A 17,529-nucleotide genomic window follows, 5' to 3' on the forward strand; every position below is an offset into this window, starting at 1 on the left:
TCCATTGCAGCCCACTGAGTAATAATATGAGGGATTGTATTCCATGGAACACACTTTGGGAAATGCTGTCCTCACCCAATCATGGACACAGGCCAGTCAGATCTACAGAAATCCACAGGGTAAAGGGTAGAATTCAGACAACTACCAAGATGATTCCATCCTAAAAAGGGCTTTGACTTTATCTCAGTATTTCCTCAGTATTAGCCTGAGTCATTAACTAATAAATATGGTTCTGCTGATCACAGGGATGTCATTTAAATTAGATAAAATCTTCTATGTATACATAAAAGAGAAAAGCAAAGAAACACGATCTGGGACTCAGTTTCTTCTCTTGGGACCCAATAATAGCACTTACCTTGATGTGGAACTCCAGGTTCTCGTCCATGGAATAGATGTGGTCAAAGATGTCATGTGCAATCCTTGGGATGATGCCCATGAGTTGAGGGTCGTGTAGCTTCCCCTAGTGAGTGAAAAAGACAAACACAGGGAGCTAAAGAATGCTGGGCGACATGTGAGAGGGAGAGAAGGGACCGAACCTGGGCTTCTTAAACAGGACTCTGTGGAACAGGGAGCACCACGCAGGACTGCCTGCTCCCTAGGAGATCTACCCGACCTGCCAACAGACCGACCGTTAGCGGGGTAACTCAACCAGGCAGGGGAGAGCATGTCCTGCTGGCCTTGAAGGCCCCCAATATCCCCTTGTGCTGTCACTGCGGGCAGCAGATCAGTGTGTATGTGGGTGAGCGTGTGGGTAGGAAGGAGGGAAAGGGAGAAAGAATGAGGTTACGTGTGTGACTGTAACATACTAAATGTGGGCTGTGTTTCGGAAATTTTACAAACTGACCAGAACCTGCAAATCCAAGTTAATCTGCCTTAATGAAATCACCTTGCGAGCTGATAGATAACAGTTTCATTCACATCATCGTTGCTCAAAAATTTCTAAGAAACTTATTCTGGAAATATCTTCAGTAGCACTTGACACACCAATCAAGAAAATCCATTTTATCGATTTCTTTTTAAAATCTGTAATTCCCAGCCCAAACTGTTCCAAATAAGTTTTGACTGTTTCTAATACATAAATCTGCTTATAAAATATTCTCTTATTCTTTCCTGGCCTTTTTCCACTTCTATTCATTTTACCTAAGGTGTGGATGGATAGGTGAATGTTTCTGTTATTTGGACTATCACTAAATCCATTTTCAAGATCCAGAATTTGCCACCTCTGAAGAGTTTCAAAAAGAGACAGCATAGGACCTGAAAGCAATTCCTAAAGAAGATTTCTAGAAGTGTTTCAAGCAACAGACTTAGCAAGGACCTCGGTGCACACCTCCCAGAGAGCCTTCTTCATGCCCACACCAAAGGAACACTGAAAAGTTCTATCACGGGTTAAACAACCCGTCGGCAGACAAACACACGTCTAAAGGGATTGCCAGCAACTGTCTTCCCAGAGAATCACACATGCCTTTGAGAAGTTCTAAAACTCTAGGAAGAAACGGAACTGGAAGCAAAGCCAGTCTGCTCTTTAGTTTTCCAGGGATGCTCAACAGCCTTTACAACTTTGACGCATACATCTTTGTTCAAAATCTGCCCAATACCTGCAAGATCTGCTTTGTCTTCCTCAATTAAGTCCTTTCTTTCTTTCAGAGGTTCACTGCCTGGTGCTTCTCTAACAAGATGACTTCCGAGCCAACATTTGAGTTACCAAAAGCAAGAAGTTGCATGAACCCTGGCACTGACTACAGGCCACAAAGCACTTTCCATTATGAGTCCTCCTTCACGCACCTGATTCCCGACCTTCTACTCTGTTCAAAGCAAGAGAAAAGCCGAATTCAGACACATCTGGCCTCTGGCTCTTACTCGGAAAACAGGTACTCTTCTGGAATGCCCCATCTGCTAAGGACCCTAAATCATTTGATGTGTTTCTACACTCCCTAAAGGCAGGGTGGCCAGTGCATATGTATTTCCTCCCACTGCTTATGATACTTGGTATAGTATCTACTACATAGAAATTACTGTAGAATTTAAATTAAACAGGGCTTCCCTGGTGGCGCAGTGGTTGAGAGTCTGCCTGCCAATGCAGGGGACACGGGTTCGTGCCCTGGTCCGGGAGGATCCCACATGCCGTGGAGCAGCTAGGCCCGTGAGCCATGGCCGCTGAGCCTGCGCGTCCGGAGCCTGTGCTCCGCAACGGGAGAGGCCACAACAGTGAGAGGCCCGCGTATCGCAAAACAAATAAAAAAATAAATAAATAATAACTTAAACAGTATATATAATGTACTTAGTGACAATAAATGTTATTATTCAGCTCATGATACATTTTCTCAAGAAGTTGCTGGGGTTTACTTGACTTGAAGAGTCTGAAAACATATATATTAATGGTTTGGGGTGGAAACATATCTAATGAAAACAAAACCAAATCACTGGCTTCGTTTTATGATGGCCTTTTGTTTTATGTTTTATGATGGTCTCCTGCACCATCATTAAACATGTAACAAATCAAATATTGGACCCCACCTGCTCTGGACTATAGAATTTGCTGGCAGAAATGGTACCTACAGTGAAAACACAGTCAAATGCGACACCACTGGGCCAATCTGACTCAAGAGGGTCCAAAGAGTGCCCTCCACGCTGCCACCCAGAGCTCTTTAATAATTCATCATAATCCTTTAGCTTCTCTTCAGTGGCCCACAGCCAAAGAAGAATGATCAATAATCCAAAAATCATTTATAACTGACTCAAATCTGTTTCCCTAGATGCTTTCCCTTTCAACGATTTATCTTCCAATTGATTCTGGGTGCACACAAGTATCGACAACCCTTGTTTGCCTTTGGCAGGGTAAGAATCAAAGCAGAGCCAGGATGAGTCTGGATACTTCCTGTTTTGTTGCCCTGAAGACCCAACAAGGAGCAACAAGACCCAACAAGACAAGGAGCACACGTTCATTTGGAGAACACCTAATAATACCCCCATCCCCACAGTGACAGAGGGATGTCCAAGTCTACCACAGGTTTAGGGGCTGGGATGCTTGCTCTAGCTCATAAACCCAGGAGTGATGAGGGACTATACTCAGTAAACTGGGGTTGCCCAAACAATCTGTGTGTGTGTGTGTGTGTGTGTGTGTGTGTGTGTGTGTGTGTGTGGTTAATGTACATGGTGTGTAGTGTGTGTGTGCTGTTCACATACATAGTGTGGGTGTGTGGTATGTGTGGTGTGTGTTGTGTGATGTGGATGTGTGTCGTGGGTGTGTGTAGTGCTGACTTCTGTGGTGGTGATGTATGTAGTTTGGGTGTGCTGTGGCTGTGTGTTCATGTAGTGTGTGTATCTGCAGTATATGTGGTGTGTGCAGTGTGTGGGTGTGAGTGGCATGTGGATGTGTGTGCAGGGCTATCGATGTGTGGTGGGTGTGTGGCATGGAGGGGTGTGGGGTATGTGCGTGGTGAGGACGGATGTGTGTGGTGTGTGTATGAGACAGAGAGGTGTTCCAGAAAGGTCTTCACTGCATCTATGTTGACTGCTTTGCAAATGAAATGCACATGTACACATACAATAAACAGTCACCTCAGGCAATAAAAGGTGGTCAGGAGGCAAAGAGCTATAGAAACTCAGAACAGAAAAGTCCCTTCCAGCTGGGGTGATATGGATGGCTTCCTTGAGAGACACCAAATCCTGAGGGATGAGTAAGATTAAGGACGGACAAAGAGGATGTGGGCAGAGGAGAGGAGATGGGAGTAACAGAACAAAGGTAGGAACTGAGAGAACAACGACAAGTTTAGTCGGCTGGAGCATCAGGGATGGACTCGAGGGGAATGTCCCACTCCGTCTTCTCGTTTCTCCCAGAAAGCAAAAAGAAGAGACATTTTAATGCTTGCATCCTGTATAATCCTCTTCAAAAACTTTTCCCACTTCTGAAGGTGGCCTTCTCGGAGCACACGTGAAAGCATAAAGCAGACCCAGGCCACTGGCCACAGAACAAGACTCCCTTTGTTCCAGCCCCAGTGGCCGTCTCAGCCTCCCAAGCAGGACAGTTTCCTGAAACACTTAAGATGGGAGAGCAGGGGGCCTGTCAGCGCAAGAGCACCAACGCACTCAGACAGGCTCATTAAAAATCACTTGGCAACTCCTCGCAGCAGAGCAGCCCACACCCTTCCAGGGCCTCCAGGTGTCCCTTTGGGCAGAAGGAAAAACATTGCGTGTCTCCATCCATCTAAATCCGTGTGCAGAAGAGGGCCACAAAGTGAGGCATGGGGCCGAGAGAAGCCCTTCCCAGCCTCCCGCGCTGAACGAAGGCCCAGCCCTCTCTTCCCCGGGCAGCCGGCACCCAGGGACCTCTCTTCCAACCCTCCCCTGAGCGCTGCCCGCCAGAGCCCAGCCAGGGCCCAGTGCACCAAGGGTCCTATGGAGCTTGGCACCAACACTGCCAAGTATTTCCTCTTTGCACTGAAAATCCGCCTGAAATGCGCCATTTTCGGAAGCTAATCTTCCCAATTTTATGTCGGCTCATCTGTTTGTTCCCCTCAGCAGAAGGTATGGAATCACCACTGGATGTCAGACCCAAAATGGAGGGGATTAAAATGAAAAACAGCTTTTAAATGTGACACTTTCTGTCCATTCAGGGAGTTAACAGCCCCTTGCAAAAGCCTTTAAAGGATCACAATGTGTAATGCTGAATACATAAAATCCTCCTTTCAGATGGTGAGAGCCCTGCAGGGTTTTTTTAAATTTAATTGCATTCCAGGATCTTGGGTTCCCTGGTCTCCTACAGCCTCTGGATTTCAGCTTCGGGTTCCTCCTTTCCTCTGTTTTCCTCTAAAATATCCCCTACCTTTTCTCCGACCTAAAATCACCCAACAGAAAGAGCCAGATGAAGTGTGTGTAGGGGGTGATAAGGTGCTAGAAAAGGACCCACAGCCACCCCTCTCCTTCCTCCTGTGGGCCTAAGCATGTGATCCTTCAAAGTCACGATAAAGAAAAGCAGCTCATTACCAGCAACCTTTTAAAACTGGCAAGGATGGAAAGGAGACAGAATTCAGGCAACTGTTAGAGTGGCCCGCACAGAATCCCATTCCCTTTAGGTCCCGTGGCTCCCTCTGGACCCACAGCACTGCTCCAGGAGTTGCGTGGCTGACACCGTGAGTCACAGAGGGCTGGCGATGCCCTCATTTAATAAGACCTCTCCAATTTTAGTGTGAAAGAGCTGGCATACCTCTTTGCCATCTCCTCACACCCACCTACCCCTGCCATACACACAAAACACAAACTAAGGTTTTACTCTGGGGACAGGTCTCTCCTTTGATAGTTTACAGTTTAAATTTCTGACATTTAGCAAACACCTTGTATTTCCCAAAGACGAATTAATCCCAAAGGTTAAAAGGTCACTCATAGAGGCGTTTTTGTAAGATGTGGGGGGATTTTAAATATGGCATTTTTTGTATTGTATATTGTTTGGTAACTTTCCAAAGAACTAAGGAATGATTCCCTCATGAGAAGCCATCTCTTAATCAATCAATCAATCTCTCTCTCTCTCTCTTTCTCTCTCTCTCTCTCTCATGCCTTATGAACCATGAAGAAGGTTCTGTCCATGGTTACTGGAGTGGGTGGAACTTAGGAAATGTATGCCACTGAGGCTTTTCTAGCACCTAGAAGGTTAAGGGTCTGGGGCCCAGGAGGAGAGACAGGCGAGGGGCCAGAGCCGGAGAGTGGGGACGGCCGTGCCTGTACCACCATTTCCAAGGAGTACTGCAGTAGGATGTGAGATGCAGAGGAGACGGAAAGGCTCAGGTGTCAGGAAACAGTCCTGCTCCATCTAGAAAAGGTGGCAAATAAACCTCGTGCTTCCTTTAATCCGTACAATCTCTGAACCACTCTGTCTCCAGCAAAATGGGGGGGAAGCGAGTCAACACAACAGGAATGAGATCCCCAGAGGCACACCCCACACTTGAAATCGGTGTGAGCAGAACATCAGAGCCCTGAGGATTTTAGCCTCGAGCCTTTGAAATCTCTTCTTCAATAGCAATGATTCATAAGCTAAACCGATGCTGCAGCAGCGTCTCGGTGACATTCCCAAGAGGGGACAGTAAATGAAAAACATAAGCTTGAAGGATTAAGGATTCATCTTACCCTGCTGCTTGTAAGCTGAATTCCCCAAACTTCCTCTGTGTAGTTTCTTATAATAACTGCTCTTCACCTCGCCTCACCTGTCAGGTGGGCCCAGCCTTTAGAAGAATTATCCAGCCCCAAAGACCACACAGGAGTCCGATCCATGGCAAAAAGCAGGAAAAGAAGAGGTAAAGGGGACCAATTTTGTCTGCAGGCGTGCCTCATCTGGAAGACAGCCTGGAGCCACAGAGCTCCAGGGCTAACAGTTAGAGCTGGTGTCACACCCTCAAGAGCACAGAGAGGCCAGGTGTGTAAGTCTGCGGGGAAGGATGCTGAACACTTGCTCACAATGTGCGTGGAGGGCCCAGCCCCACCAACGTGGGTCAGCCAGGGCCACCATGAGGCTATCATTTTCACAAATACTTTATCGAAGCCTTCCTAGGTGACCACCATGGTCCCACACAATAGCAATGTAAGTAAAAAGGTGAACAAGACATTGAAGAGCACTGCTCCAGTGAAGCTTACACTTTATATTATGGTGAAATTTCACCCAGAGTTGCTAGATCTTCAGCATTTTCAACCAAAGTTGGACACTTAGAATTATTTGAAACCATCCCATTTTAAACACTGCCTGCAATTAAAAAAAACCAAAAACAAAAAACACTGTGCAGGTCAAACAAAAATATGTCTGTGGGCTGCATTTGGTCCACAAGCCAACTTCTCTCAACCTCTGACCTACCATTTTTCATTTATTCAGAAGAGACTCACCTCCCCAGAGGCCCTTCTTAGACTAAATGATTTTCACAGCAGACTTTCTCAGTAAGATTGGGGCGGCAGTCCACAGGGATATTCACACCACTGTTTAGATTATCGATGATTATTTTAAATAGAATTTATTATTCCTATTTTGACAGAGCTATCAACAAAGGATTTTCTAAAATACTGAACTCCTGAGATTTTATTACTCAACAATATTTTTAAAACTCCTCAAAGACACAAAAAATTGTGACACGAACATAACCATCCCTTAACCATCTACTGCCCAGTCAAAAAGCCGCATGCACCTCGCATTTTGCTGGAAGCACCACTTCCATTCAGTCATCTCAGAGACGACATAACAGCACGCTGCAACCTTACCTCCATGGTGTGCGTTTTTCCTGATGATGTCTGTCCATACGCAAAAATTGTCCCATTATAACCCTCAAGGACATCTGTGAGCAAGAAAAAAAATTAAAATTAACTCATTACTTTGATTGCATGCTAGTGCTGGTTGCCTGTTTTTAAAATTGCATTTTCCAAATGGCCCACCTCATTTTTCACACAAATGATGTATTTCAACTCCATGTGCATTTTAAGTAGAATTGTGAGATAAAAGCAGGAACGAGGGCCTCCACTGCTCCACAAAATAAAAAGAAATGGACTCACATGGCTACAGAATATATTAATGAAGAAGGAGGCAGACACACTTTCTCCTGGTAACATCAAAATCGAAACAGGTATCGAGCAGTGTATTTTCTTTTTAGTAGAAAGGTATTTGAGTTTTCTTCTCCACGTTGATCTCTTGAGATCAGTTGAGGTGGGAAAAAAAAACCCAAAACATTATCGTGCCCTGAGTGTCTGGAGTGAGGTGTAGAATAGGATTTCTCTCCTGCAGATCTGATTTGGGTCGGTTTAAACCCTGGCCCCGGCAGGCTCCTTGGGGAGGTGTCTTGAGAAGGCCGTGCTAAGCCCCTTCAGAGCAGAGCTACTCCACAGCTGGGGGGACAGGGTCCCACTCTATAAGCTGAGACACACGGTGACAATCCGATCAGCCCGGAAACCAACTGGGCCCTGACTCGAATTTAGGGCCTCTGTTTTTTCAGTGACTGTGCTAGCGAGATGACCCTGGCCCAAGAGCATCGGGAATTTCTTTTAGTTAAACAAGAAGCAGACTGTGCCCCACGCTGCAGGCCGCTTCCCTCTCTCTCATCCAGGGACGAGGGGAGGCGTGCGGACAGATGGACTGACCCTGCTATGAGCTGACGATTTATCTGTGGGAATTCTTTCAAAGCAGCAAAGGTGATTAAAATATATTTAGTGCTCATTTCCCTCGATCCTACTTCATCCACATAAACATCACTGAAAGCGGAATGATGCATAATTAATATTCCCTGACCCACCATCTCTATATAAAGGGAGGAAGTCCTCATTCCTAAAAGCACGGAGGGGTGGGGACAGGAGCCCCATAAGGGGGTGTCCTCTCCAAGGCCACTTACAGAAAAATCAAGCCAGCCAATCAGCTCCATCTATTTCAGGCCCTGATTAGGTTGGTTGGTTTGCTTTCTTGGTCTCTCTCAATTTTATGATGCTAGTTAGTTTCTGCTGTTTTGTTGGGTCTTTTTTTTTTTTTTTTTTTGCGGTACGCGGGCCCCTCACTGCTGCGGCCCCTCCCGTTGCGGAGCACAGGCTCCGGATGCGCAGGCTCAGCAGCCATGGCTCACGGGCCCAGCCGCTCGGCGGCATGTGGGATCCTCCCGGACCGGGGCACAAACCCGTGTCCCCTGCATCGGCAGACGGACACTCAACCACTGCGCCACCAGGGAAGCCCCTGTTGGGTCTTTTAAAAAAAAATTTTTAATGCACATTGTACTGGTCTGAGGTTTTGGAGTGTGAACTGGGATCAGAAAAGAAAGCAGGATTTTCCCTCGGGTAGCTAAAAAAAGAAAAATTAAGTGGCAGTTTTTTTTAATCCTGGCAGCCCTCAAGAGTTTGTGTCAAGCTATATTGAGAGAGAGAAAATGTTCGCACGTATCCAACTTCTGGTAATGGTTTCCCTGGTAACGGGGGAAGCAAAAAACGTGAAGACTACGGTGTAAGGGTTGGAGGTTCAAGCTTCAGTTTTCTCAGAAGTGCCAACTTGCCCAGAGAAAAGATTTCTACAGTCTGAAAATGGTGGCCAGAGTGGAGAGCTTCTACACAACCACAAATGTGACAGGCTTTCAGGGACCAAAGAAAGTGGTCTCCACCCTTGGTGGTTGTTTTCAAATTCTACATATCCATGGCACAAACAACTCCAGACAACGAGAATTTCAGCCACAATCCCAGCGCTAAAACTCCTGTTTATTAGAGACTAAACCTCTCCCCCACACTGAAAGGGCTTTCTTTCTTATCTTAAGTCCCTGTGGAGGAAGTAGCCTGGGACGACCCCTTACCTCAGGTGTTGGGGCAGGAAGACGGCAGCCAAGGCCAGGGGTCCAGCTCCCTGGGTTCCTCATCGCAGCCGCTGGCCACCCTACTCATTCGCCTGCACATACAGGCGGCCCTGAACAACTGCCCCACGCTGAAGAAACCTCAGCTCAGAACCCAGCTCTGCAGATGGGAGAAAACCCAGCACTTGCTTCTTCCTCCGCCAGGAAGCAGTGGGACCAAGGCATCTGAATGCTGCCCCGCAGACAACCCCCAGGCTCAGTCCACCCCTCTAAATCCACCCTCACTAAGAGAATGCACAATCCTCCTAACTCCTAGCGAGTCACCGCTCACCAAACTCCCTCAGGTTAAGGACTGGGGCACATATATGCAAACAAGAGCTCACGGACAGCATCGCTTGTTTGGGGTAGAGAGCTGAGAGGCACACAAGACTCTTACTTGGAGAATCCCTGATTCTTTGCTGCGGCTATTTCAACACTGTGGGCAATTTCTTAGTTTTTTTTTTTTTTTTTTTTTTTTTTTTGAGAAAAAGAGAACACAGAAGAAAAGCCCATTAGGACAAACTCCGTGTGGCCTTTTTTTTTAACATCTTTACTGGAGTATAATTGCTTTAGAATGTTGTGTTAGTTTCTGCTGTATAACAAAGTGAATCAGCTATACAAATACATATGTTCCCATATCCCCTCCCTCTTGCATCTCCCTCCCTCCCTCCCACCCTCCCTATCCCAGCCCTCTAGGTGGTCACAAAGCACCAAGCTGATCTCCCTGTGCTATGCGGCTGCTTCCCACTAGCTATCTATTTTACGTTTGGTAGTGTATATATGTCCATGCCACTCTCTCACTTTGTCACAGCTTAACTTCCCCATCCCCCGTGTGGCCTTTAAAGTGTTCAGAATCATGTTACAATTAATTTGTTGTTGGAGAACCCACCTCTGGTGCTCAAGGTTGAACAGGGCTGATGCCGCCCTCTATCAACTGGATTCCGAATCAGAAGGTAATTTTAAAAGAAAACAGAAAACTCTTCAAACCCAGTGTTCTCTACTTTCTTCCAAACTCCAGGTCTGGGGGAGTTTGTTTGTTGTTGAGGCTGTATTTGCTTATGAGAGGAGAGGAGAGGCCGGGAGTGGGGCGCAGCACAAAAGTGCATCTGGGGCTGGACCACTGAGATACGGGGAGATGGACACCCGCCAAGCACAGAGAGATGAGGGAACAGGCCTGTGCTCGGTGCCACTGAGCCACACAACCAACCCGCCTGCCTCTCGCAGAAACAGCCCACAGAGAAAGCTACTTTCATCACGCTGAGGGACAGGTCCTGGGGCCGAGGAGAGCATTTGTTTCAGAGTCTCCGCCATAACATAATGACTGTTTCTATACACCAGCCACAGAGCCAGGAACCAGCCCAGCTGGACAGAACCTTTCTTTGTGATGGAGTCTGGCGTGATGTGACCTCAGCTCACACCACACAGCCAGCGGCGCCCCACGAGCACAGCACACGTCCATCGAGCGGCCAAGCAAACCCAAAAGAGAGAGTCCACAGCGGGTGGGAAGAGCCCTTGGAGGGAGGAGTGGAACGGGGTCCTTGAAAATACTTGCTGCTACCCGGTGCAGCCTTTAGACCCAAGCTTTCCATCCTAGGTTTTATTAGTTCTGAGTCCAGGTCTTGCTGAAGCAGAAGAGCTAGTTCCATTATCAGGTAAGAATCTGGGGAAGACATAATCATACCTACGCACCAGGGTGCCTGAGGAGGCTGCTGTGGCCTCCTATCGACTCTCCAGGTGAAACACTGGCCTGGTCGTGGCACCAGAGCCCCTGGCAATAGTGGCTACAACTCATCCCTGGCTTGGAATCCTAAGGCTTTTGCCAGCCAACCACACTACTCAGGCAGGTGGTGCCCAGAGAACGCAGAGGCCGTTCTGCCGAATGCCAGAGGCCAACCAGGATACTGGCCCCACCAGTCCGAGGGCAGGCACTGTGCCCAGGTGAGGGCGTGCAGCGTCTTCAGAATGGAAGTGTGTCTCACTATCGGCAGACAGCCAGGGCCACCCTTCAGCTCTGGAACCCAGTCTCCGTTCTCCGTTCTCTCCCCTCTCCCCTTCCCCACCGCCATTCCTACCCCTGTCTTTTTGCAATGTGGTCCATATGGCCTGATGGAAAAGGAACAACTCATAAAATAATTATCAAATGCTCATTATGGGCCCACCAGAAAAGTGGGGGCAGGATAGTAAAATTCAAGTAAGTCAGACGAACTCAGGTTCAAGGCCCAGCCTCGCTTCACTACTCCCTCAACGACCTGGCCAAGTTACTTCACCTCAATTTCCTCTTTAGTAGAAAGGGAATAATAATGTTCACACCTCATAAAGTTGTAAAGATTTAAAATGCAATAACATATGTAAAATGCATACAGGGTGCCTGACAGATATCAGCAGCTAAATAAATATAATTCTTCTTAAGAGTCATGTATAATAAAATAATAAAATAGATCTGATAATATCCTAAGCTTGTGACTCTTCAATGGGTCCACATCACCTATAAGATAAAGCCCTTCAATTTCTATCAAATTCTGGTCCAGTCTAATTTTTTAGGTCTCATAGCCATGCACCCTGTACCATTCTAAGCTGCCCATATAATTTGGGTCTTTATGCTTTCGCTTTTGCTATTTCTTCTGCTTGTACCACCCTGCATTTTCTATGCTCCTCAGAACCCAACCTTTCCAAGAAGCCTTCATTCTCCAATCCTCCTCTCTACCCACCAAAACCAGTAGTGACTTTCTTCTGTGCTCCCATAGCATTTTGCACACACCCATCCTAAAGCACATAATCCCCACGTGTATGATAATTGTGCATGCGTCTGTCTCTTTCCCTATACTCAAAGATTCTTGTAGTCTTATGTATCTTGGTGACTCCAGTCCCTAGCAGTACTTACCACATGGCAAATACCTAATATACTTTCATAAAAATATGAATGAAAGAAACAACTAAATGAATGCAATTTAAAGAAATTAGAACTGGAAAACAAGAAACCATCTTCTCTAGCACTGGCTGGTCTACATCCAGTTAATTTGGAAGGCAAATGCCAGGGGTGGCTTCTGTAGGCTGGGACGCAGTTATTCTTATTTCAGTAATAGTGTCCGGTAACCATGGTTTTTAATTCCTAGGGCATCCATAGGAACCTTTCTATTTACCATGCTGGTACTCACAAACCCTATAACCTCTTCTAGAAGAACTGGAAGAGATTCTACAGACGCTTTCAGAAGATGTTTTGAGAAATACACACCAGATAAAAAGGGGAGCGTGGGAGGTGCCAGGATTCTACAATCAAATGTTCGAAATATTTTTTTTTAACTCAGTGAAGTTGAAGGGAATGCAAAGACTGAGAGAGAATAAAGCTGTCCAGTTAAAAGGAGTCTTCCTGATCTCAAAAACATTAAGGGTTTAGATAGACTTGAAAAGAAAGCTCACCAGTCCACTACATTACCATGAATCACAGAGACTGCGATTTAAACTTCCTTTAGAAGTCATTTGATTCAATTCTTGGCCTCTAGAAAAAGAAGACCTCCACTGCACCACCTTCCATACTTGATGTAAATAGGGCTTGTCATGGCCACAGATGCCTCAGCTGTACCTAGTAATGTATTCCAAGCAGTTCTTTCTTATATGCCTACATTTTATCTTGCTGATGCAGAAATACACAGCCACTTCCCCTCACACTAGCCTCAGTGGATATTAAAAAAAGTTAAACTTGGTCTTCATTATGCCCCTAATAATTTTCTTTCAAGGGAGAATAAGATACTCTTTATTGCTACAAAATGAGTATGTTTGTGTTATATGTATGGTGCCCAAGAAATGTCTGTTTACTATATCATGTCAGAGCCTGATTTTATTCTATTATTATTATTTTAATTAATTAACTAATTAATTAATTATTGGCTGCGTTGGGTCTTCATTGCTGCACGCGGGCTGTCTCTAGCTGCAGAGTGCGGGGTCCATTCCTCACTGTGGCGCGCAGGCCTCTCACTGCGGTGGCCTCTCTTGCTGCAGAGCATGGGCTCCAGGCATGCGGGCTTCAGTAGTTGTGGCACGTGGGCTCAGCAGTTGTGGCACACAGGCTCCAGAGCGCAGGTGCAGCAGTTGTGGCACATGGGCCCAGTTGCTCCGCGGCATGTGGGATTCGATCCTCCCAGACCAGATATCGAACCTGTGTCCCCTGCATTGGCAGGTAGATTCCCAATCACTGCGCCACCAGGGAAGTCCCGATTTTATTCTAAATAGTTTTCTTTGTGGCTCACTATATATTTGGGCCTCAAGTTATCCATAGTTAGGGTGTCCACAGGAACCCCCCAGGGATTGCCCATTTCTGGCATTTCATATATTATAGAGAATTCCAAGCGCTGAAAGGACCCAAACTTATCTAGTAAATAAAGACTCAAAGATTATTATTATTGTTTGTTAATCACAGGATTTTTAAAAAACAGAGTGTATCCATCTCTAATTACAATGTCAACTTAGAGAGGGCAGGTATGTGTTTAAATGGCCCTAACGCTTAGCATAGCACATAGTAAATACTATTTAGAGCTGATAATGAAGGAGGAGAGAAAAACAAGGTAATTCTGGCTCATATGTGATTAATCTCACTTTAATAAAAATATGGAAGAGTCTGACAATAGAGGGGAAGGAGGGCTGACTAGAAGCAAACTAGAGCTATATATTCCAGAAAGAAAGAGCAAATATGTTTAGATAGAAAGAGAAGCAAAAGAGTAGAAGTAGAGAGAAGACAAAAATTACCACCAGATACAGGCCCAAACGATTAATTCAAAAAAAGCTCATATTCAGGCATATTTTTTTTCTCTTCAATTTTCTATAATAATCTTACTGTGAACACCGTCTAATTTAATTGCTGTCTGCAACAAGAATGTGAATAACCATACACCTCAGCAAGGAACATTACATTCTGATGGGTGTCTCCCACGCAGGTGTCCAGGGTCAGAATTAATCTAACAGATGTACCCAGGGCTGATTTTCACGCATTTCAAGTAGTTAGGTTAGTCAGCTCAGCTTCTAAAAATAAGTGGATCTAATATGACAAGATGTTTGGGGTTTTTTTGTTTGTTTGTTTGTTTTACTTTTCACTCTTTGAATCTAGCACTGCCTATAAAAGTGGCAGCATCAAGACATTTGAAAGCACAATTGCTGCAGCATTCAAATTTGAAGGCAAGGATTTAAGGATGAAAAGCAAAGTATGAAAGGCAAAGATGCCCCTCAGCTCTGTCCAGATGGTGAGCTCCCCGAAGGCAAGCTCCACCCTGCCCCCGATTTAAAAGGCAAGGTAGAGCAACGTGTAAATTGCTTTGTCTCCTTGCTGTTATTTTGACACAGATCCTTCAGGACCAAGGCCAGTCCCAGAGAATAGGATTGATCTCTAAGACACAGATTCAGGCTTCAGGCTACCTATGGGGAAGAACAAATGTCAGGATCTGGGTGGCATGCTTGAAAGTGGGTTAGATGAAAGTATCATTGAGGAATGCTGACTAGCAAGAACAACTCACTAACCAGCAAGGTAATGTGATCTTAGGATGCTGTAGAAAATTCCTTGATGCCCAAGAATTTCCCACATTTAAAGCTTCTTCCTGAAGACTATACTTTCAGGGATCATTTCTATTGACACATACATACTACTATATATAAATAGATAACTGTATAGCACAGAGAACTCTACTCAGTACTCTGTAATAGCCTATATGGGAAAAGAAGCTAAAAAAGAGTAGATATATGTATAACAGATTCACTTTGCTGTACACCTGAAACTAACACAACATTGTAAATCGATTATACCCCAATAAAAAAATTTAAAATTAAAAAAGAAAAAAAAGCTTCTTTCTGAAGAGACAGATGCACAAAATAAATCAACCAAAAATACACAACTGGAGTCTCAGAATAGATATTTTTCTCCTGAGGAGGTACTATACCTTCAGCAGTATTTTAGAACCATTACAGAAATAGCGTGACTATAGCTTACCTTGCTTTTAAACTTCTGGGTGACAGAATAACTCTGCCCAAAAGGTGGCAAAAGAAAGAAATCTCCTTGGAAAGGAGGTATTGAGGAGTTAAATAACTTGCCTGACATCACAGCAAATCAGGGCCAGAACTCACTATAATTCAGTGTTTCCAATTAGCAGGCCTCTGCTTATGGTCAAAGGGTATTGATTCCTAGGCTGCGAATACCACTTACTGTCTTCCATTACTCTGAAGCTCCCCGAGGAAATGAAGAGTTAGCACTTACCTTTGACAATTTGCTTTGCACACGCGTTGTAAACCTGCTCTTGGGTCGTGGTGGGAGGCAGCACTCTGTCGAAGACATATGGCTTTCCTTGCTAGAAGGAAACGGCAAAGCACATTAGACGCTTAGGAAGAAAAGGCACTAATGGCACTAGTCAGACCATAGGCACTAAGTCACCAAGCCCACTCTTTAAGGCAGTTCCTTACCAAGACTAGGGAAATTTTCTTTCTTTTTTTAAAAAATAAATTTATTTATTTATTTTTATTTTTGGCTGCGTTGGGTCTTTGTTGCTGTGCGCGGGCTAAGCGCGGTGAGCGGGGGCTACTCTTCGTTGCAGTGCACAGGCTTCTCATTGCGGTGGCATCTCTTGTTGCGGAGCACGGGCTCTAGGCACGCGGGCTTCAGTAGTTGTGGCACTCGGGCTCAGTAGTTGTGGCGCATGCGCTTAGTTGCTCCACAGCATGTGGGATCTTCCCGGACCAGGGCTCAAACCCATGTCCCCTGCATTGGTAGGCGGATTCTTAACCACTGCACCACCAGGGAAGCCCAAGACTAGGGAACTTTTCTAACATGAACGACATGTTTGTGTGTGTGTACTGTATGTTAAGAATATACTGTTTGTGTGTGTGTACTGTATGTTGAGAATCGGAAAGGAGAAAGAAGAAAAACATTTTTTTTTCCTACTTGAAGCACCTTTTCTGATGAAATGTAGGTTGACACGTCATTCACGCATTTAAACAAATATTTAGTCACTGAGAGTTTCTTCTGATCCAGGCATAGACTAGATGCTAACCAAATCAGAAGACAGTCCTGCCTGGAGAACATTCAATCAAATGTGACAGCTATAATGAACAAGAAAGCAAACACACAGGAAAATGCAACATGCCTAGGAATAACGTAAAGGGACAGAGGGGATGAGAGAAGGCCAAAGAAGACCTCCGTGAAGCAGTACCAGTTAAGTGGATCTTTAAAAGATCAGAAAGGTGAAGAACCGCGGAAGAACATTCCAGGCAAAGGGTGGAGCAGACAGGAAGGGGCCTGGAGTGCTCAAGGAACTAGAGGGTGTACAAGAGGAGATGGGAAAGGAAATTAGCCAAGGTAACGCACTTGGATTTTATTCAGTGGGAAGATGCCATGATCTGATTTAAGAAGCTGCTCTTAATAGCCAGATATTATTGCTCTGTGTCCTAGATTACTCTAGTGTTTTCTTCACATGCATAAGTGGTGTCTTAACTGGGTGGAGGCTTTGGAGATAAAGGGGGGCCTCTACATAAACATATTTATAAATATATAAATCAAGTGCTCTCCCCAGGTGTGGGCTCTGGGGATTTGGCCCGACACTGGGCTGTGTGCAATTGGAGGAGGGAACTGCCGGAGGGAAGGGAAGAGGTTCTGCTGAGGTGCTACTGACCCCGGAGGTGCAGAGCCCTGCACTCCACCACTCAGCGTTCAACAAGCAGTTACTGGGCGTCTCCACGCCCGGTGCTGCACACTGGGGAAGCAGGTAGGGAGGACAGACACAGCCTTTTCCCCGGGAGAACCCCCCATCACAGCACCTCTCCCCCACCAATTACCACCCAGGCAAGGGGTGGTCTTCCCCCGGCCCCTTCACCTTCATTTTCCCCAAGTGCAGAAGGGAGGGCAGGAGAAGAGAAGGGAGGAGAGGAGAGAGCCAAGAGCCTCCTTCACTCCGACCCTGCACCTCCTACACGTGGCTCTGGACACGGGGAACCACCCAAGGACAAGTCTGACACCTTGAAAAGATAACCGCTCATGGGGGATCCAAGGACAAGGCTTGTTACATCCCATAACCTTCACACAAAAGGAAGCACACAGCTGTCAGACCGGCTTAATATTTCACTCCTCTATGTCTATGGTAAAGCCACGTGCAGGTGAGGCTACGCGTTAGGGCTGTGCTCTCGAGCTTTCGTCTTTAAAAAACAAGATTGCGCCAACCAGGTAAACGAGCTACTT

General features: G+C 45.8%; 1 protein-coding gene across 1 annotated transcript in view; it reads right to left on the reverse strand.

Moving 5' to 3' along the window:
- KIF5C (kinesin family member 5C) overlaps positions 1-17,529 on the reverse strand; it is a gene marked incomplete at both ends in the record, with an annotated part of 148,851 nt that overhangs the window by 77,206 nt on the left and 54,116 nt on the right. Inside the window, 3 exons of the mRNA XM_082658878.1 lie at positions 356-460; positions 7,234-7,307; positions 15,559-15,649. Coding sequence (XP_082515004.1) covers positions 356-460; positions 7,234-7,307; positions 15,559-15,649 — 270 coding nt within the window. The remainder of the gene's footprint in view (positions 1-355; positions 461-7,233; positions 7,308-15,558; positions 15,650-17,529) is intronic.

This window comes from Grampus griseus, assembly GCF_964374135.1.
Source record: "Grampus griseus genome assembly, chromosome: 7".
In the NCBI taxonomy this organism is placed as follows: Eukaryota; Metazoa; Chordata; class Mammalia; order Artiodactyla; family Delphinidae; genus Grampus; species Grampus griseus.